The sequence below is a fragment of the Mus musculus genome, chromosome 5 (assembly GCF_000001635.26).
Source record: "Mus musculus strain C57BL/6J chromosome 5, GRCm38.p6 C57BL/6J".
NCBI lineage: Eukaryota > Metazoa > Chordata > Mammalia > Rodentia > Muridae > Mus > Mus musculus.
In genome coordinates, this window is record NC_000071.6 from 115,063,384 (window position 1) to 115,078,777 (window position 15,394).

At 45.0% G+C, this 15,394-nt stretch overlaps 1 protein-coding gene across 2 annotated transcripts in view; it reads left to right on the top strand.

The window, feature by feature from the left end:
* The window catches only part of Sppl3 (signal peptide peptidase 3), an 87,267-nt gene that overhangs the window by 51,860 nt on the left and 20,013 nt on the right, over positions 1-15,394 (top strand). The window contains exon 3 of one of the 2 annotated variants that reach the window (NM_029012.2): positions 11,432-11,520. In NM_029012.2, the coding sequence (NP_083288.2) occupies positions 11,432-11,520 (89 nt within the window). Of the gene's footprint in view, positions 1-11,431; positions 11,526-15,394 lie in introns of those variants that run through there. The other variant, XM_017321123.2, reaches the window with a different exon arrangement.

Consider the following 15,394-nt stretch of genomic DNA (forward strand, 5'->3'; position numbering starts at 1 on the left):
CATACTCCTGGTAGATGATTGGTGGGGTAGGGTCCAGCCTTCTAGACCAGTGCCAGCCTGGGTGGGCAGGTGGGCGGACAGGTGGTCCAGTGGTCCTAGGCTATGTAAGAAAAGAGCATAAGCAAGCCAGTAAGCAGTGCTTCCCTGTGGCTGTGCTTCAGAGCCCTGCCCCGCCGTCCCTCGGTGATGGACTGTGATCAGGAAAACGAACCCCACAAACCCTTCCCTTCTCTGAGTCACTTTTGGTTGTGGGTTTTTTCCAACAAAGTAAAATAGGACACAATTGTTATTTCTCTTGAGACAGCGTCTCCTTAACGTAGCCCTGGAGACTGTCCAGGAACTCACTATGTAGATCAAGCTGGCTTCAAAATTAATGGAGCTTCTCCTGCCTCTGTTTCCTAAATACTTGTATTACCATGCCTAGCTTAGGATACATGTCAAAACCACTTCTAAGAAACTAGTACAGTTAGAACCTTACCAAAGTGATCAATATTTTGTATTTCTACCCCTAATATTTTATCTTTTTTCCCCACTGATACATTTTTAAAAGATTTGTAGTTAAAAAAAATAGCCATTTTTAGAGTTACAACTCACACCACTTTCATTAGTGGGAAACTGCCTTTTGTTGCGCGCACGCGCGCGCACACTCTCACACACACACACACACACACACACTATATACATTTAGAAAGACAGTATCCTTTTTATTTACTAATTTTTTTTCCCATCACACAACACCCAATTATTTTCTGTAGTCATCCTATTAGGGTTTAGTAATTTTGGGCTTCTTATGCTCTGATTTTGTCAGAGATTTGAGTTGTTAACCTTTTATTTTCTCTCGGATTGAGCTCTCTTAGGGCCAGCAGATAAAAGCCTCTGTTGTACCAGCCTGGAAATGCAGTCAGATCCCTGAAACACGTGTAAAAGTGGAAAGAGAATCATCTATGCAGAGTTTTCCTCTGATCTCACATATACAATGACGTGCCCACATACACATAAACATTCCCTGCCCCCCAGTGCCTAGCTATCATCTATCATCCATCCATCAATCCATCTGTCTGTCCGTCCATCTATCTCCCCTGAAATAAATTTGTTTTAAAGATAAACATTAAAAGTTGAAATACTTAACTAGTTTCTTTCTACCACATGCTGCCATATTATTTCCAGACAATTGCACCAGTTTAGGTTTGCACAGATTTTAATGGTAACATAGTTACCATATAGGTGGACCTCCTGGTTAACAGTGAGGAGACTGGGGCCCAGCCTCCACACTGCACAGCTTGCTGCAACAGAGTTTGATTGGAGTGGCTAAGCTGCTGCTCCTGTGTATGATGTCTTTACACTTGAATGCATTTTCTGTAGGAAGTAAATCATGGTGCCTCTGGTTACACTTGAAGTTGGACTGAGTGGGTAATCTCTTCTCTCTTCTAGGTAAAGTGTGTTACTTCTTTATTTACTAAAATTCAGCTTTGAAACTATCTTAATACATCTAGGCTTTTCTCTGTGCTGAAAGCTTCTTGTTCTGGCTTGGTTGAAAGTCCTTTTTTAAAAACTGGAAGGGGCTGGAGAAATGGCTCAGCAGTTATAATCTCTTGCAGAGGTCCTGATTTCAATTCCCAGCAGTCACATGGTGGCTCACAACCATCTCTAATGGTTCTGACTGCATTTCTCTGACTCTAGATGTGCCTGCTCTGACATGGCACATCCCGCAGCCATGGGATCTTAGGACGTGGCTGTCGCTAACTGCTTCCATTGCTGTGTTGTTAACAGCATCAATGTCATTCCTTCTTATTGCTGGGCAGTTTTTCTGGCTGGCTGGGCTGCTGTTGGCTGCTGTGAATAGTGTTGCTGCAAGTGCTTGTGGGCAGTCAGGGTTGATGTGAGTGTGTGTTCTCATGCCTCACGAGTAGTAGAAATACTGGACGACTTGGTAATTCTTTGACTTAATGGTTTAAGAAAAGCCACGGGTTTCAAGGCGTCTATGCCACTTGGCCCGGCTGCTAGCATTGTAAGAGTTTGTCCATTCTCTCACCAACAGTTCTCCTTTGAGTGCTTTTTTCAGTTTTTTCCTTACTCTCTTATTTTAACTATGATTCTCCCATTTCCCTTCTCCCTCTTGCTCCAGCCCCACTCCGGCCCATAGGTTTTTTTTGTTTGTTTGTTTCTCATTACTGATGGTAGTGAGCCACCATGTGGTTGCTGTGATTTGAACCCAGGACCTCTGGAAGAGCAGTCAGTGCTCTTAACGCTGAGCCATCTCCCCAGCCCCTGTTTTCTTCATTTTTACTATATGATAAGGTATATCATAAGCTCTGCTATGACTTCCATACCTGTGTATCATTGTTTCACCACAGTCACGCACAAACACATTCCTATTCCTCCCGCCCCGTGGGCTCTCGTCCTCTCCCAGACAGTCCTTTTCTGCTTGTGTGTTTTTCTTCTTGGTGTCACTGCTGTCCAGTTTGGACTCAGTGCGTAAGGAGGCATGTCTCTGTTGGGTGACTGTGCCCAGCATGGAGATTTCCACTTCTGCCTGGTTTATGTAATGATGCCCTTTCTTTTGTTGTTGTTTTTGTTGTTTTGTTTTGTTTTGTTTTTCCAGACAGGATTTCTCTGTGTAGCTCTGGCTGTCCTGGAACTCACACTGTAGACCAGGTTGGCCTCTAACTCAGAAATTCGCCTGCCCCTGCCCCCCAAGTGCTGGGATTAAAGGCATGTGCCACCAGTGCCCGGCTGTCATTTCATTTTTTATGCTAAATAAAGCATGTGTGTCTGTGTCACATTTTAGAAATGTATTTGTCCAGATGGGCAGTAGTGTTGCACACCTTTAATCTCAGCACTTGAGAGGCAGAGGCAGTTGGATCCTTGAGTTCAAGAGCATCCAGTGCTACACAGAGAAACCCTGTCTTTAAAAATAGAAAAATAGATCTATTGATCCAATGAGTAACATGTAAGAAGATGTGTGACTTGCATGTCGCCACATAGCAAACACTGTTGTAAGGGTGTTAGTGCTGACCACACAGCCGGAAACTGAGCTAATGCTGGGATTCTGTCTCAGTCCAGAGTCAATGTCATTGTCACCCCCCTTCCTCTCTTAATCTAGTGGGTATAGGTGGTGTCTCATTATGACGTTGATTGGTGTTTCCTCGTGGCTTATGGTGTCCAGCTCTTTTCATGTGTTTATCTGTCATCATGTAGAGTCTTTGGTGAAATGTCTGTTGAGAATCCCCTGCCCTTCCCCCCACCCCCAGCTCTGAGGGTCAAGTGTAGAGCCATGAGCATGCCATACTTATTCTGAGCCTCTCTCTCTCCCCCTCTTCCTCTCCTTCTCCCCCCACCCCTCTCTCTCTCCTTCTCCCCCCACCCCTCTCTCTATCTCTATTTTTATTTTCTTAGTGTTGAATTTAAGAGTCCTTCACATACTATGAAGATGCCTTTATCAGATAAGTGCTTGCAGAACGTTCCACATTTAAGTCTCTGAATTTTTCTTTTTATTTTCTATATATTTATAGTTCGTATGTTTCCTGATGGACTGACCTTTATAAAATATCCCTCTATTACCTGTGGCACACCACCCCTTCGGAAAACCTCTTTCTCCAGAAATATTTACATTGCAACTTATAACAGTAGCAAAATTACAATTATGAAGTAGCAGTGAAATAATGTTGTGGTTGGGGTCACCACAGCATGAGGAGCTGTGTTAAAGGGTGGCAGCATCAGGAAGGCTGGGTGCCACTGTCTCTGCTTTCTTAAAGTTTCTTTGTTAATATCTTACTGAGTCTGCTAGAATACCCATTCAAAGTCTTTTTATTTTATAGTTTTAGAGAGCTTGTTAAATATCTCTGAGTGAAGCCCCAGTGGTGGATTTAGAGAGACATGTGGGGACTATGTGTGGATGTGGGGAGTGCACACGAACGCAGTTTCACAGCTCTTCTCCTGGAGCTCCCGAATGAGACTCACAGCACCCTTGAGTGTAAAATGCTCCAGCGTATGTATGGTCGGAGGCCACCTCACCGTCTGGCTGTTGACCCCTCTGTTATTCCTGACCTAGGTCTTAGACACAGCATGGTTGTCGACTGAATACAGACTCTGTGTCCTAACTGTTCAGCACATTCTGTCAGACCTAAGGCAGCCTTGGGCAAGCCCAAGCTCTCCTTGTCTACTGCACACAGTGCAGGGTTTGCAAAGCAGCCCTAGGTCTCTGCTCAGGAAAACCTTTGAATCTAAAGAGTAAGTTGAGTTCTGTTCATAGAGTGAGGATGTTTTGAGGCCAGCCTGGTCTACGAAGTAAGTTCCAGGACAGCCAGGGGTATACAGAGAAACCCTGTCTCGAAAAACCATAAATAGATAGATAGATAGATAGATAGATAGATAGATAGATAGATAGATAGATAAAAGAGTGAGGATGTAGCTGAATTTAGAACACTTGACTTGCCAACCATGTATAATACCCTGATTTTGAGGGTTTATTAAATTATTCATTTTGGCTTATGTATGTGATGCCTGTGCATGTTTGTGTGGGTGTGCATAACGGTAGCGTCCTCCTCAACAGCCCTCCAAACCTTACTTTGTGAAATGATGTCCCTCACTGAGCCTGGGGTTCACTGGGTCAAGTAGGCTGACTGACGTCAGCACTAAGGATCCTCCTGTGTGCAACCAGCACTGGGTTCTACACTGTGCCGCTGCATCTGGCTGTGCTCTGGGCCTCCTGCTTGTGTGCTGTGCTGACTGAGGCATCTTCCCTACCTTAGCTGAATACCATTCTATTCCTTTCTTACAAAAAGCACAAACCCTAAATAAAGCCTTACTAAGACATTGAGAGTGTGTTGAACAACTTCCTGCTATCGTGTCATGATAGACTCTTGTACATGGCATGAAGTGTGGTATTTGACACTAATTAGTTGACTTGAACTCCGTCCAGCTCAGCATACCACCACGGTGTCATGTAAAAGGCTGCTGACTTGATAACCTGTCTGGAATATGGCAGCATGTGTACAGCTCATCTAAAGCAGACATCAGATGGGAGGAGAGGCTGCAGTAGCTGAGTTTATGTGGTGCTCTGAAACCTATCCTTAGCACACTAGTGCATGAAAAACTGTGTGCACTGTGTTAGTCCTTCTTTAAAGATGGCGCAGTGGAGCTTGGCATGGTGGTGCACGCTTTTAATCCCAGCACTTGGGAGGCAGAGGAAGGCAGATTTCTGAGTTCAAGGCCAACCTGGGCTATAGAGTGAGTCCCAGGACAGCCAAGGCTACACAAAGAAACCCGGTCTCAAAAAAAAAAAAACAAAAAAAGAAAAAAAGAAAAAGAAAAAAAAGAAGAAGATGGCTCAGTGGGAAAGACCCCTTGCTATGAAAACAGAAGGATCTGAGTTCACATCTCCCACACACATGTAGAACTGCATGTGGCTACAGTAACACTAGGGTTAGGTGATGGAAAAATACAGATTCAGCCAGCTTAGCCCAGACAGTCTGATCCAGTAATAGATCCTGTCTCAAAAATGCCTCCACAGATGCTCACATGGGTGTATATTCCTGCATACAGCGTACACCCCCCCCCCACACACACACACACGGAGGTGGGGGAGGCCGGGAGAGCTATAGTAAATGTATTTATTCATAGAGGATAAAGGTTCTAGGGCCTCTTGCTTTGTATCATCGTCGCCGCCGCCATCATCATCATTTTGCATATTTTGTATTGTGATTACCCCTCAGTTACTTTTCCTTGTTTAGGAAGTAGGTAAAGGTCAGGCAGCTGCGGTGAGATGGTGACTCAGCAGCTCTGAGCTGCTTAGACAGCAGAGAACTTTAAGATATCAGCAGGATGGGCTTTATCCAGACTCCTCTCCTTGGCCTGTGGGTTTGGTCTTCACATGTAGATGGTGCCTTCACTGGTCCTTCTCTCCTGACCGTGCAGACGGAAGGTCCATCTGTCTCTCCCTTTCCCTTGCCCACATCTGCTTATCTATTTCCCTCAATAGCATTTTAAGCTAGGTGTGGTAGTGCACACCTTCGGTCCTAGCACTTTCAGTGCAGAGGCAGGTGTACCTGGGAGTTCAACACCAGCTTGCTAGACCAGGCTAAAGCCTGCACAGTGATACCCTAAGAGGAGTAGAAGAAAGAACTATCTTACCTATAATACCTCTTTAAAAACTGTTTGCAAATACACTTACATGTTCAGGTCCTGTGGTTAAAACTGCAGATAGGAATCTTGTGAGTATACCATTCAGTCCCACATAGGTAGAGAGTGATATTACTGTCAGAGCACAATACACTCAATGATTTTGAAGAGGGATAGGATAAAATAACAAACAAACACACAGGGTTTCTTTGCTGTCTAGCCCAGGCTGTCCTCAGACTGGCCATTTCCTGTGTCTTCATCGTGAATGCTGACTGTGTGCATCACTGGTTGCATATTCATTCCCCTCTGGAAGCTTGACCTACTGCTGCTTCTCTTGAGTCATAGTTGGTATCAGTAGAAATGAAAACATTGGTCTAGGTCTTTTTTTTAAGACAGGATCTCACCACATAACCCTGGCTGGTTCACACTTTTGATGCAAACTTGGGGAATTCTCTTGCCTCGGCCTCCAGCTGCAGGGATTTTGGATACGTGCTTGCCTCTTTCTGTTGATCATTTTTTACTTCCGTCTTGTTTATGCATTTGTATGTGAGTAATTCTGTTTGTGGCAAATGTGGAAGACCTCTTAGTAGAGTTGATTGTCTCCCTTCATATTTGTGTGGATAAGACTCATAAGCTTTTGACCTGCTAAGCGTTCTCATAGCCCACATTGCTCATTTAAACATTCATTTCAGTAACCCAAATGTGCTCTTTGTTAAGCAAATAGCCAGGGTACGGTTTGAATGGAGTGTGTAGTAATAACATCTTGATGTAAAGGCATCATATCATGTTGTAGAGCAGAAATAAGATTAAGGTGGTGAGACAGGGCTGGGGTGATGGCGGGGGGTCATCTCTGCAGACAGAATAGACTGATCAATGGCTAGCCAAGCACTGGGCTGTCTGCAGAGTTAATAAGTTACCAGGTAAGTTAGGATAAAATTCCACAATTCACAGCCATCCTGGTACCTAAGACAGAAGTCTTCCCACAAAGGCAGTATTTAAACAGCTGAAGTCTGCTGTCAGCTGTGCAAGTGTACAGGCTGTGACTAGATCCCAACCCAGGCCCAGTGATGGAACAATGTAAAGTTGGAAAATAAGACCTCCCAGCATCAGGAGGCAGAGGCAGGCAGAATTAAGGCCAGCCTGGTCTATACAGAGGAACTCTGTCTTGGGGCGGGGCATGGGAAGGTGACTGCCTCCATAGCACCTCAGCTAAGATAAAATGTGCTTGCCTTGCTTGGTCAGTTTATTTGAAAATATTCAGGCTGGCAAGATGGCTCAACAGCTAAGAGCACTGACTGCTCTTCCGAAGGTCCTGAGTTCAAATCCCAGCAACCACATGGTGGCTCACAACCACCCATGATGAGATCTGATGCCCTCTTCTGGTATATCAGAAGTCAGCTAATAATAATAAATGAATCTTTGGGCCAGAGCAAGGACTGAGCGAGTGGGACTGACCAGAGCGAGCAGAGGTTCTAAAAATTCAACCCTGACAACCACATGAAGGCTCACAATCACCTCTACAGCTACCATGTTCTCACATACATAAAATAAATAAATAATAAAAATCTTTAAAAAAAATATTCTTTAAAAAGAGTGTGTGTATGTGTGTGCGCGTGCGTGCCCTCCCGCCCGCCCGCCCGCCCGCCCACATGTCTCCAACAGAGTGGAGAAAAACAGGTCAAATCCAGAGGAGTTGTAGTTACAGGTTGTTATCAGCCACCACACACACACACTACCCCCACCCCCACAATAGACACTAGAAACTGAACACAAGAGCTTCAACTGCTAAGTCATCTCTTTGGCTTTTTGGGGGTTTCTTCCAGAGTTTCTCTGCATAGCCCTGGTTGGTTGTCTTGGAACCTAATCTTGAACTCAGATCCAACTGCCTCTGTCTCCTGAGTGCTGAAATTAAAGGCCTGTGCTAAAAGTAGAGTTTTAATAGCCCTCAGCTAATAATGACTTGGAAGAGTTAAATGCTGGCTAGCACTGACCTCAGCACCAGGCTCTTTTCCTCTACCTTCTGAGATATGTCGGCTGTGTGTAACATCCATGCCTCAAGTAAGATCAAAAGACAGCTGGCAGCTTTCCAGCCCAGAGGAAGGGTAGAAGCTAGCCCAGGCAGAGATGTGAGTAAGGGTTCTTCTAAAGTTCCCCAGCTGCCACAAGGTCAGAGAGGCAGCACGGCTGCACAGCTGTACTTACCAATATTATGTTCATTAAGTGGGTCAGAAAACTCAGGTTAGTGCATGTTTTCCTAATGCGCACCCACAGGGAAGAACCAGTCTTTGTGTTCCATTGGCTGCAACACATTCCTAAACACTCCAACCAGTCTAGACCTGTGCCATCAAATGATGAGCTCTGTCATGAGACTAATGAACACTGAGGGGACAAAGGAATGGATAATACACTGAAAATTACCACCACGCTTGTCATGGTAGAGGCTTTAGTTTGAAACTTGAATGCAGGCCTTTGGTCTCTAGGTGTTTTGTTGTTGTAGACCTAATTGGAAGTGAGAAATGACAATTTGTCCTCTAGGGCCAACTGCCAAGAGGCAGTTAAGGCAAATCCTGCCGAGCATCCTCCTCTGCCTAAAAGTAAATGTGTGACCCCAAGTGTATGCAAGCAGAGCTGGTGAGAGTTTGTTAGAATCAGACAGCTGAAGAGCCTAGGTTTGTTGATGATTATTATTACGCACATTCGCTCTCTCGCTTGCGCGCTCTCCCTCTCTCTCCCCCTCCCCTCCCTCTCATGTGTGTGTACAAGTTGGAGGAACCAGTTCTCTTACTCCACCACATAGGATCCAGGAACTAGGACTTGGCAGCAGTCTCAGCTGCTGAGTCATCTCTCTGGGCCTCTAAGATGCCTGTCATATAATCAAAGATCTTTACATTCCATGAAGCAAAAACTGTAGACAGAGAGGGAAGCAGAGCCCACAAATACAATTTTAAGAGGCAGTGTCCTTCATTCCATAATGGAGCAAAGCAAGCAGAAAGAAAATGAGCGTTATTACAATGGACGTGACTGATGTCCTTGTGTGCTTATATTGTATGTGCACCTGCGTGGACAAGCCAGAGGACTGCTGTCTTCCTAGGTCTGTATCCAGTGAACTTGAGATCCTCAATTGGGCTAGATTGGCTGACCTAAATGCTGTCCTTTCCCCAAGTACTGAAGTACAGACGTGTGCCATCATACCCTGCTCTTGGCATGGTCGCTAGGGATCCAAACTCAGGGTTGCACAGCACTGTTGACTGAGCGATCCCAACAAGCCCCACTTAACCAATCCTCTATCAGTTCAGCCTGTCATTTGTGAAGTGCCTCAACAACAAAACAGGTTCTTTATTTAACATATGTTAAGATATTTGCTAATATTGGCCATATCAGAGATATGAAACAAGTTGGAATATATAACACATGATCTGTACTCTGTTAGCTCGGACTACCATAGCAAAATATGTTGTAGTATAGATGGCTTAGACAACAGAAATTTCCTTCTCCGAGGCTAAACTCAAAAAGCAAGTGTGTGGTTGTGAAAGACCCAGGGAAGGCGCACACACCCAGTAGGACTCAGAGACTGAACTCGCTGTAAGTACACGAGGCTTTAATGGCATACAAACACACAAACAACAAAGGAGCGCTCAAGCCAGCATGCTGGGGTTGAAACTCATGCACCGTGCAGGGGGCAGAGGAGTTCGACCCCGGCCCAAACTTTTTACAGGCTTATAAAGGCATAAACCATAAACCAAAAGGGGGGAGCCGAAAGAATTTGCGCGGTTACACATGATTGGCTTATTTAAATGTCGGCGGGGTGATTACAAATTAACAGGGCAGTACGTGCCAGCTAAGGTATAGGGAGACACAAGGGCTTGGACTTCTCGAGGTCAGCAGGACACCTGGTCAATGTATGATTTATGGTGGGCTATAGGGAGGCGCCGCCCGGGAGGCGCCATCCTGCCAGATGGCCATTTGGTCCGTCCTGATAGCCCTGGCTAGTTCCTGCACTCTCTTTTTTATCTTTTATGGCAGACATTTCTTAGCTACAGGGTGGGTTTGGCTGTGCCTGGACCCGCCTGGGTCTATTCTTTAGCCATGAATTTCTTGAACTTAGATACCAAAATGCTATAAGACCCAAAATTATAAGTTTTTGCTCTTCAGTTGAACTGTTTGCTGGACTGAATGACCAACTAGTATCAGCCCCTCAGTGTGTGAGGCTCCCAGCCTTGTCCATCCCAACCCTGGACTGTTAGCCGACTTGATTTTCACTGTTCTGTACAATTTCTCTCTCACCAGTCACATGATTTGCAGGTATTTTCTTGCATCTCATGAGTGGCCTTTGTTTGTTAGTTTGTAATAACATTTTTGAAGCACGAGTGTTTTCACCTGCTTTTTGCTGTGTTTTGAGAGAAGCCGTCCCATGCACGTAAAAGATGCAAAGAGGGCTGGCAAGATGGCTCAGCGGGTAAGAGCATGGACTGCTCTTCCAAAAATCCTGAGTTCAATTCCAGCAACCACACGGTGGCTCACAACCATCCATAATGAGATCTGATGCCCTCTTCTGGAGTGTCTGAAGACAGCTACAGTGTACTTATATATAATAATAAATAAATCTTTGGGCCAGAATGAGTGGGGTTGAACGGAGTGAGCAGTCCCAACCGGAGCAAGCAAGGTCCTAAATATAATTCCCAACAACCACGTGCAGGCTCACAACCATCTGCACAGCTACTGTGTACTCACATAGAAAGAAAGAAAGAGAGAGAGAGAGAGAGAGAGAGAGAGAGAGAGAGAGAGGAAGGAAGGAAGGAAGGAAGAAGAGAAAAGAGAAAGAAAGAAGCAAGCAAGCAAGCTAGCTCTTTCCTTTTCCTTTTCTTTTCTTTTCTTTTTTTTTTCTTTTTTTTGAGACAGGGTTTCTCTGTGTAGTCCTGGAACTCACTTTGTAGACCAGGCTGGCCTCGAACTCAGAAATCCTCCTGCCTCTGCCTCCCGAGTGCTGGGATTAAAGGTGTGCGCCACCACACCCGGCTAAGGAATAAATCTTTTAAAAAAAGAAGTTGCAAAGATTACTTGTTCTTTACCCAGCATTTCTCTTTGCAGATTTTAGTCCTAAGAAAGTAATTGAGAATGTGGCAGGTTGAGCTGCACTGGAATGCTTTATTACAGTTGGAAAGCTCTGGAACTACTGGGGGGTCGTAGGCTGTGTCACATTTGGGAAGAGGCCGTCCTTTCCCTCCCAGGAGCAGCACCTGCAGCTGTCTCAGGACTGGCTTTGATAATTCTCTCTCAAGCAGAACTGATTACCTGTTGATTCTTTCCACAGGTCTCTTAATATGGACTTTGAAAACCAAGATAAGGAGAAAGACAGCAACAGTTCTTCTGGCTCTTTCAATGGCAACAGCACCAATAACAGTAAGGCGTGTTACACAGGTCATTTCTTCCCGTGTGCTTCTGATAGCCACACCCCACCCCCACCCCTACCACCACCGCCTCATCCCCTTGTGCTCACCTCAGCTGACCTCCCTGAGCCTCCAGGCTCAGGGCTTACATTTGATAGAACAATGCAGTCCGATCTGTATGCTTCCATCCCTAAGCTTTTATGTTCTAAGTCTAAAGTCACTGATTGCTTAAGTCCAAGAAGCTTGAGCCTGGTGCTTGCTGCTGAGGTCATTCCTTACCTGTAAAGTTCAGGTAGTGTCCATCCGCTTGTGACTGGGTAGCTGTCCCGTGAGGTTGCTGATTCTGTCCTGATGACAGTTTAATTCAGCATCTGTGGGAGAGCACATTTGAGTGCTTGGAGAGATAAGTGTTAAGAGCATCTCCTGATTGCAAAAATCAGGAGACACTGAGAATTGAACTCAGCAACAAATTGTCATTTATTCATAAAGTGAGATTTCATATTTCATAATGAAGTACTTGGGGCCAGGGAGATGGCAGAGTCAGAAAAGTATCCTGCAAGCATGGAGTGCTGCACTCGCTCAGGTCCCCAGCACCCATGCAGTATCCTGGGCGTAGTGGCAGTTGCCTGTGACCCCACTGCTGGGGACAGGAATGAAAGCCCCCACCCCACCCGTTTTGCTGGTAAGTTGGAAAGAGACTGTGGAATGCAGTCTCCTTGTTCTTCGTTCCTATATCCTTTATAACCATGTTGCACTTGCCTAATATTTAGGTAGGAAGTGGACACAACAAAGACAGTAAAGTGGGACTCACTTAAATAGGAAGAATCGGAGGCAGGCGGGTCTCTGTGAGGTTGAGGCCAGCCTGGTCTAAGAGGGAGTTTCAGGCTAGTCAGCACTACATAGAAAGACTGTCTTTAAAAAATGTCTTTCCATAAATGATATGATCTTTGTGTGAAATAAAGTCTGCACCAGTAATTTGCTAGGAGCCACATTAAAGCCAGTGTGAATCTGATTTTCAGATTGGCGTGCTACAGAAGTTATCTTCTGTTAGTGTTTCAAGCCAGGCCACACACGTGTGAACTTTATTTCTAAAGCCCTGTATTGTGCGGCATGTTTGCAGATGACATGAGTGAAGTCTGTGGTACACTGCATCACAAAATCAAAGAGAAACATGTAGTGTGTCTGAAATCTCATGGAAGAAAGTACCTGCTAATATCAGTTTTATTTCTTGTAATTCATCAGGGTCATACAGGGTCATACACCTCTTATGTCATTTTCTTAAGTCTTCGTCCTGTGTCAGACTATGCATCCTTCCCATAATGCACTGAGACACAGATACCAAGAGGACTGACAGGTTACTTACCCTACAGTACAGTTCTCTCTGATGTAGTCTGGAAAATACTAAGAATAATGTGCTGAGATAAGAGTCAGCCTACCCATGAGCTCATGGCCCTCACTTGGGGGCGCTTCTGCTTTCCCTTTATTGTCTGCCAAACTCAGGACTGCACCTAGGGCTAGTATCTGATCAGGCATAAATTCTCCGTGAAGAGCACAAGAGCTGCCACTGCTGCCATGGTTGGGACTGGATGAAATTTGGGAGGAAATGTCACCCTGTAACACAAAGCTATCATCTCAGTATGTGGAAAACTAAAGAAGGAAAATTACAACTTTGAGGCTGGCTATAGAGCAGTTTCCTGGGTAGGCTTGGCTACAAAGTGATATTTGTCTCAAAATAGTAATAATGATATTAGTGGGCTGGAGAGATAATTCAGTGAGTAAGAGCTCTGGCTGCTTTATCAGAGGGCCCAAGTTCAGTTCTGAGCATCCACAAGATGGCTAACAGCCGTCTGTCTGTAGATCTAGAACAGACCCTCTCATTGAGGATGATCTGATGCCCTCTTCTGGCCTCGGAGTGCACTGCATGAATGTGTTGGATAGTGACACACACTGAGATATCCAACAAAGAATTATTTGTAATAGGGAAAAACTTAGAAAAAAACTAAATGTCAGTCATAGAATGGAAACATGTTTCATACAGTGAAGTTGTAGAACAGAGAATAGTTCTTATAAAGTAGTGTCGAGTGAAGGAATCCAGACACACATTTAATGTATGTAAAGTTCCAAAACCAGGCACTGCAAAAGCACCTTACGTGTGGGTGAGAGATGTGCAGAGGAAAGCCTATAATCACAGCAATAGCGCCTGGCTGGCTGAGCAAGGAGAGTGTCCAGCTCAAAGCCAGCCTGCACGTACATAGACTCCATCCGTCTATAAAGAAAAGTCAGAATTCATTCATAAAGAAAATGGTGGGAAAGGAAGTTTTAATAGGCGGCATTTCATCCAGATCATCTCTGACTGCCCAAGTATATTTCTCATTCCTGTGACTTCCCAAGCGGCAGGTAGATCTCTTTCTCTCTCTCTCTCTCTCTCTCTCTCTCTCTCTCTCCTCCCCCTCTCCTCCCCCCTCCCCCTCTCCTCCTCCTCCCTCTCTCTCTCTCTCCTTGTCTTCCTCTCTCCCTCTCCTCCCTTCCTTCCTTCTGACAGGGTTCCACTGTACAGCCTTGATTGGAGCTCTAGAACTCACTATGTAGACCAGTCTGGCCTAAACTCATTGAAAGCCACCTGCCTTTGTTCTTCTCAGGACTGGGACTAATGTATGTTCCACCAGGTCCCTCCCAATTCTTCATTTAAATAGATAAAGAAAGAAAAAAAAGTATGAATTTCATTGCCTGATTTTAGACTTTACACTGCTTCCAGGAGCAGACCTGATGGCCAGAAAGCAAACAAAGACAGACAGACACACACACATGGAAACAGAATCTTGCAGGGTAGACTGAGGTCTCTGCTGGGGGGAAGGAGGGTCGACTATAGCCCCACCCCAAAGCTTGTCCATTTATTATATAGATGTTGAGCAGAGGTGGGGTTGTTGTATACAGATGAACAAATGAACAAGGAGGTGGGATTTCTGGCACAGAGCCAGATCAGGGAGGCAGGTTTAGCTAGTGTCAGTGTATTACTGGTCAGTTGGGGAGCAGGCTTCACACCCTAACTATTCCTTCCAGGTGAGTACTGCCTGCTCATACATGCCCAGGGAAGGAAGGAAGGCTTTGCCATTTCATAGCCTCAGTGGGGGGGTCTCATGGGCTTGAAGCACTAGGATTCTTGACATGGCCAACGCAAAGCAAAAACAGTTCTCAGTTTTCTTTCTTTCTTTTTTATTTATTTTTTTAAGATTTATTTACTTTATATATGTGAGTACACTGTCACTCTCTTGAGACACATACCAGAAGAGGGCATCAGATCCCATTACAGATGGTTGTGAGCCTCTATCTGGTTGTTGGGAATTGAACTCAGGACCTCTGGAAGAGCATTCAGTGTTCTTAACCCCTGAGCCATCTCTCCAGCCCCCCTCCCCTCTTTTTTTTCCCGCTTTGTTGGTTTTTTTTTTGTTTGTTTGGTTTTGGTTTTTCGAGACAGGGTTTCTCTGTGTAGCCCTGGCTGTTGGAACTCACTCTGTAGTCCAGGCTGACCTCAAACTCAGAAATCCACCTGCCTCTGCCTCCCAAAGGCTGGGACTAATGATGTGCACCGCCACTGCCTGGCCAGAAAACATTTCTATTCAGGGTTTTTTCCACTCCCCGAAACTGGGCATCTTGAAGCCTTGAACTATGGTCATTGGTGGATCTACACATCTTTAATTGCCCCATTTACACTGCAGAGACCATAAAAACTAGAAATCCCTCCTGTTTTCAGTCTGTGATAATTTGGTGGATATTTGATCAAAAGATACAAAGTAGTGTAACATGTCAGTTTATTCTGACAGCATCAGTGTAATTTGCCTATGGCTGCAGTCACTGAGAATGATGTGAGCTGGATTGAGAGGAAGAGG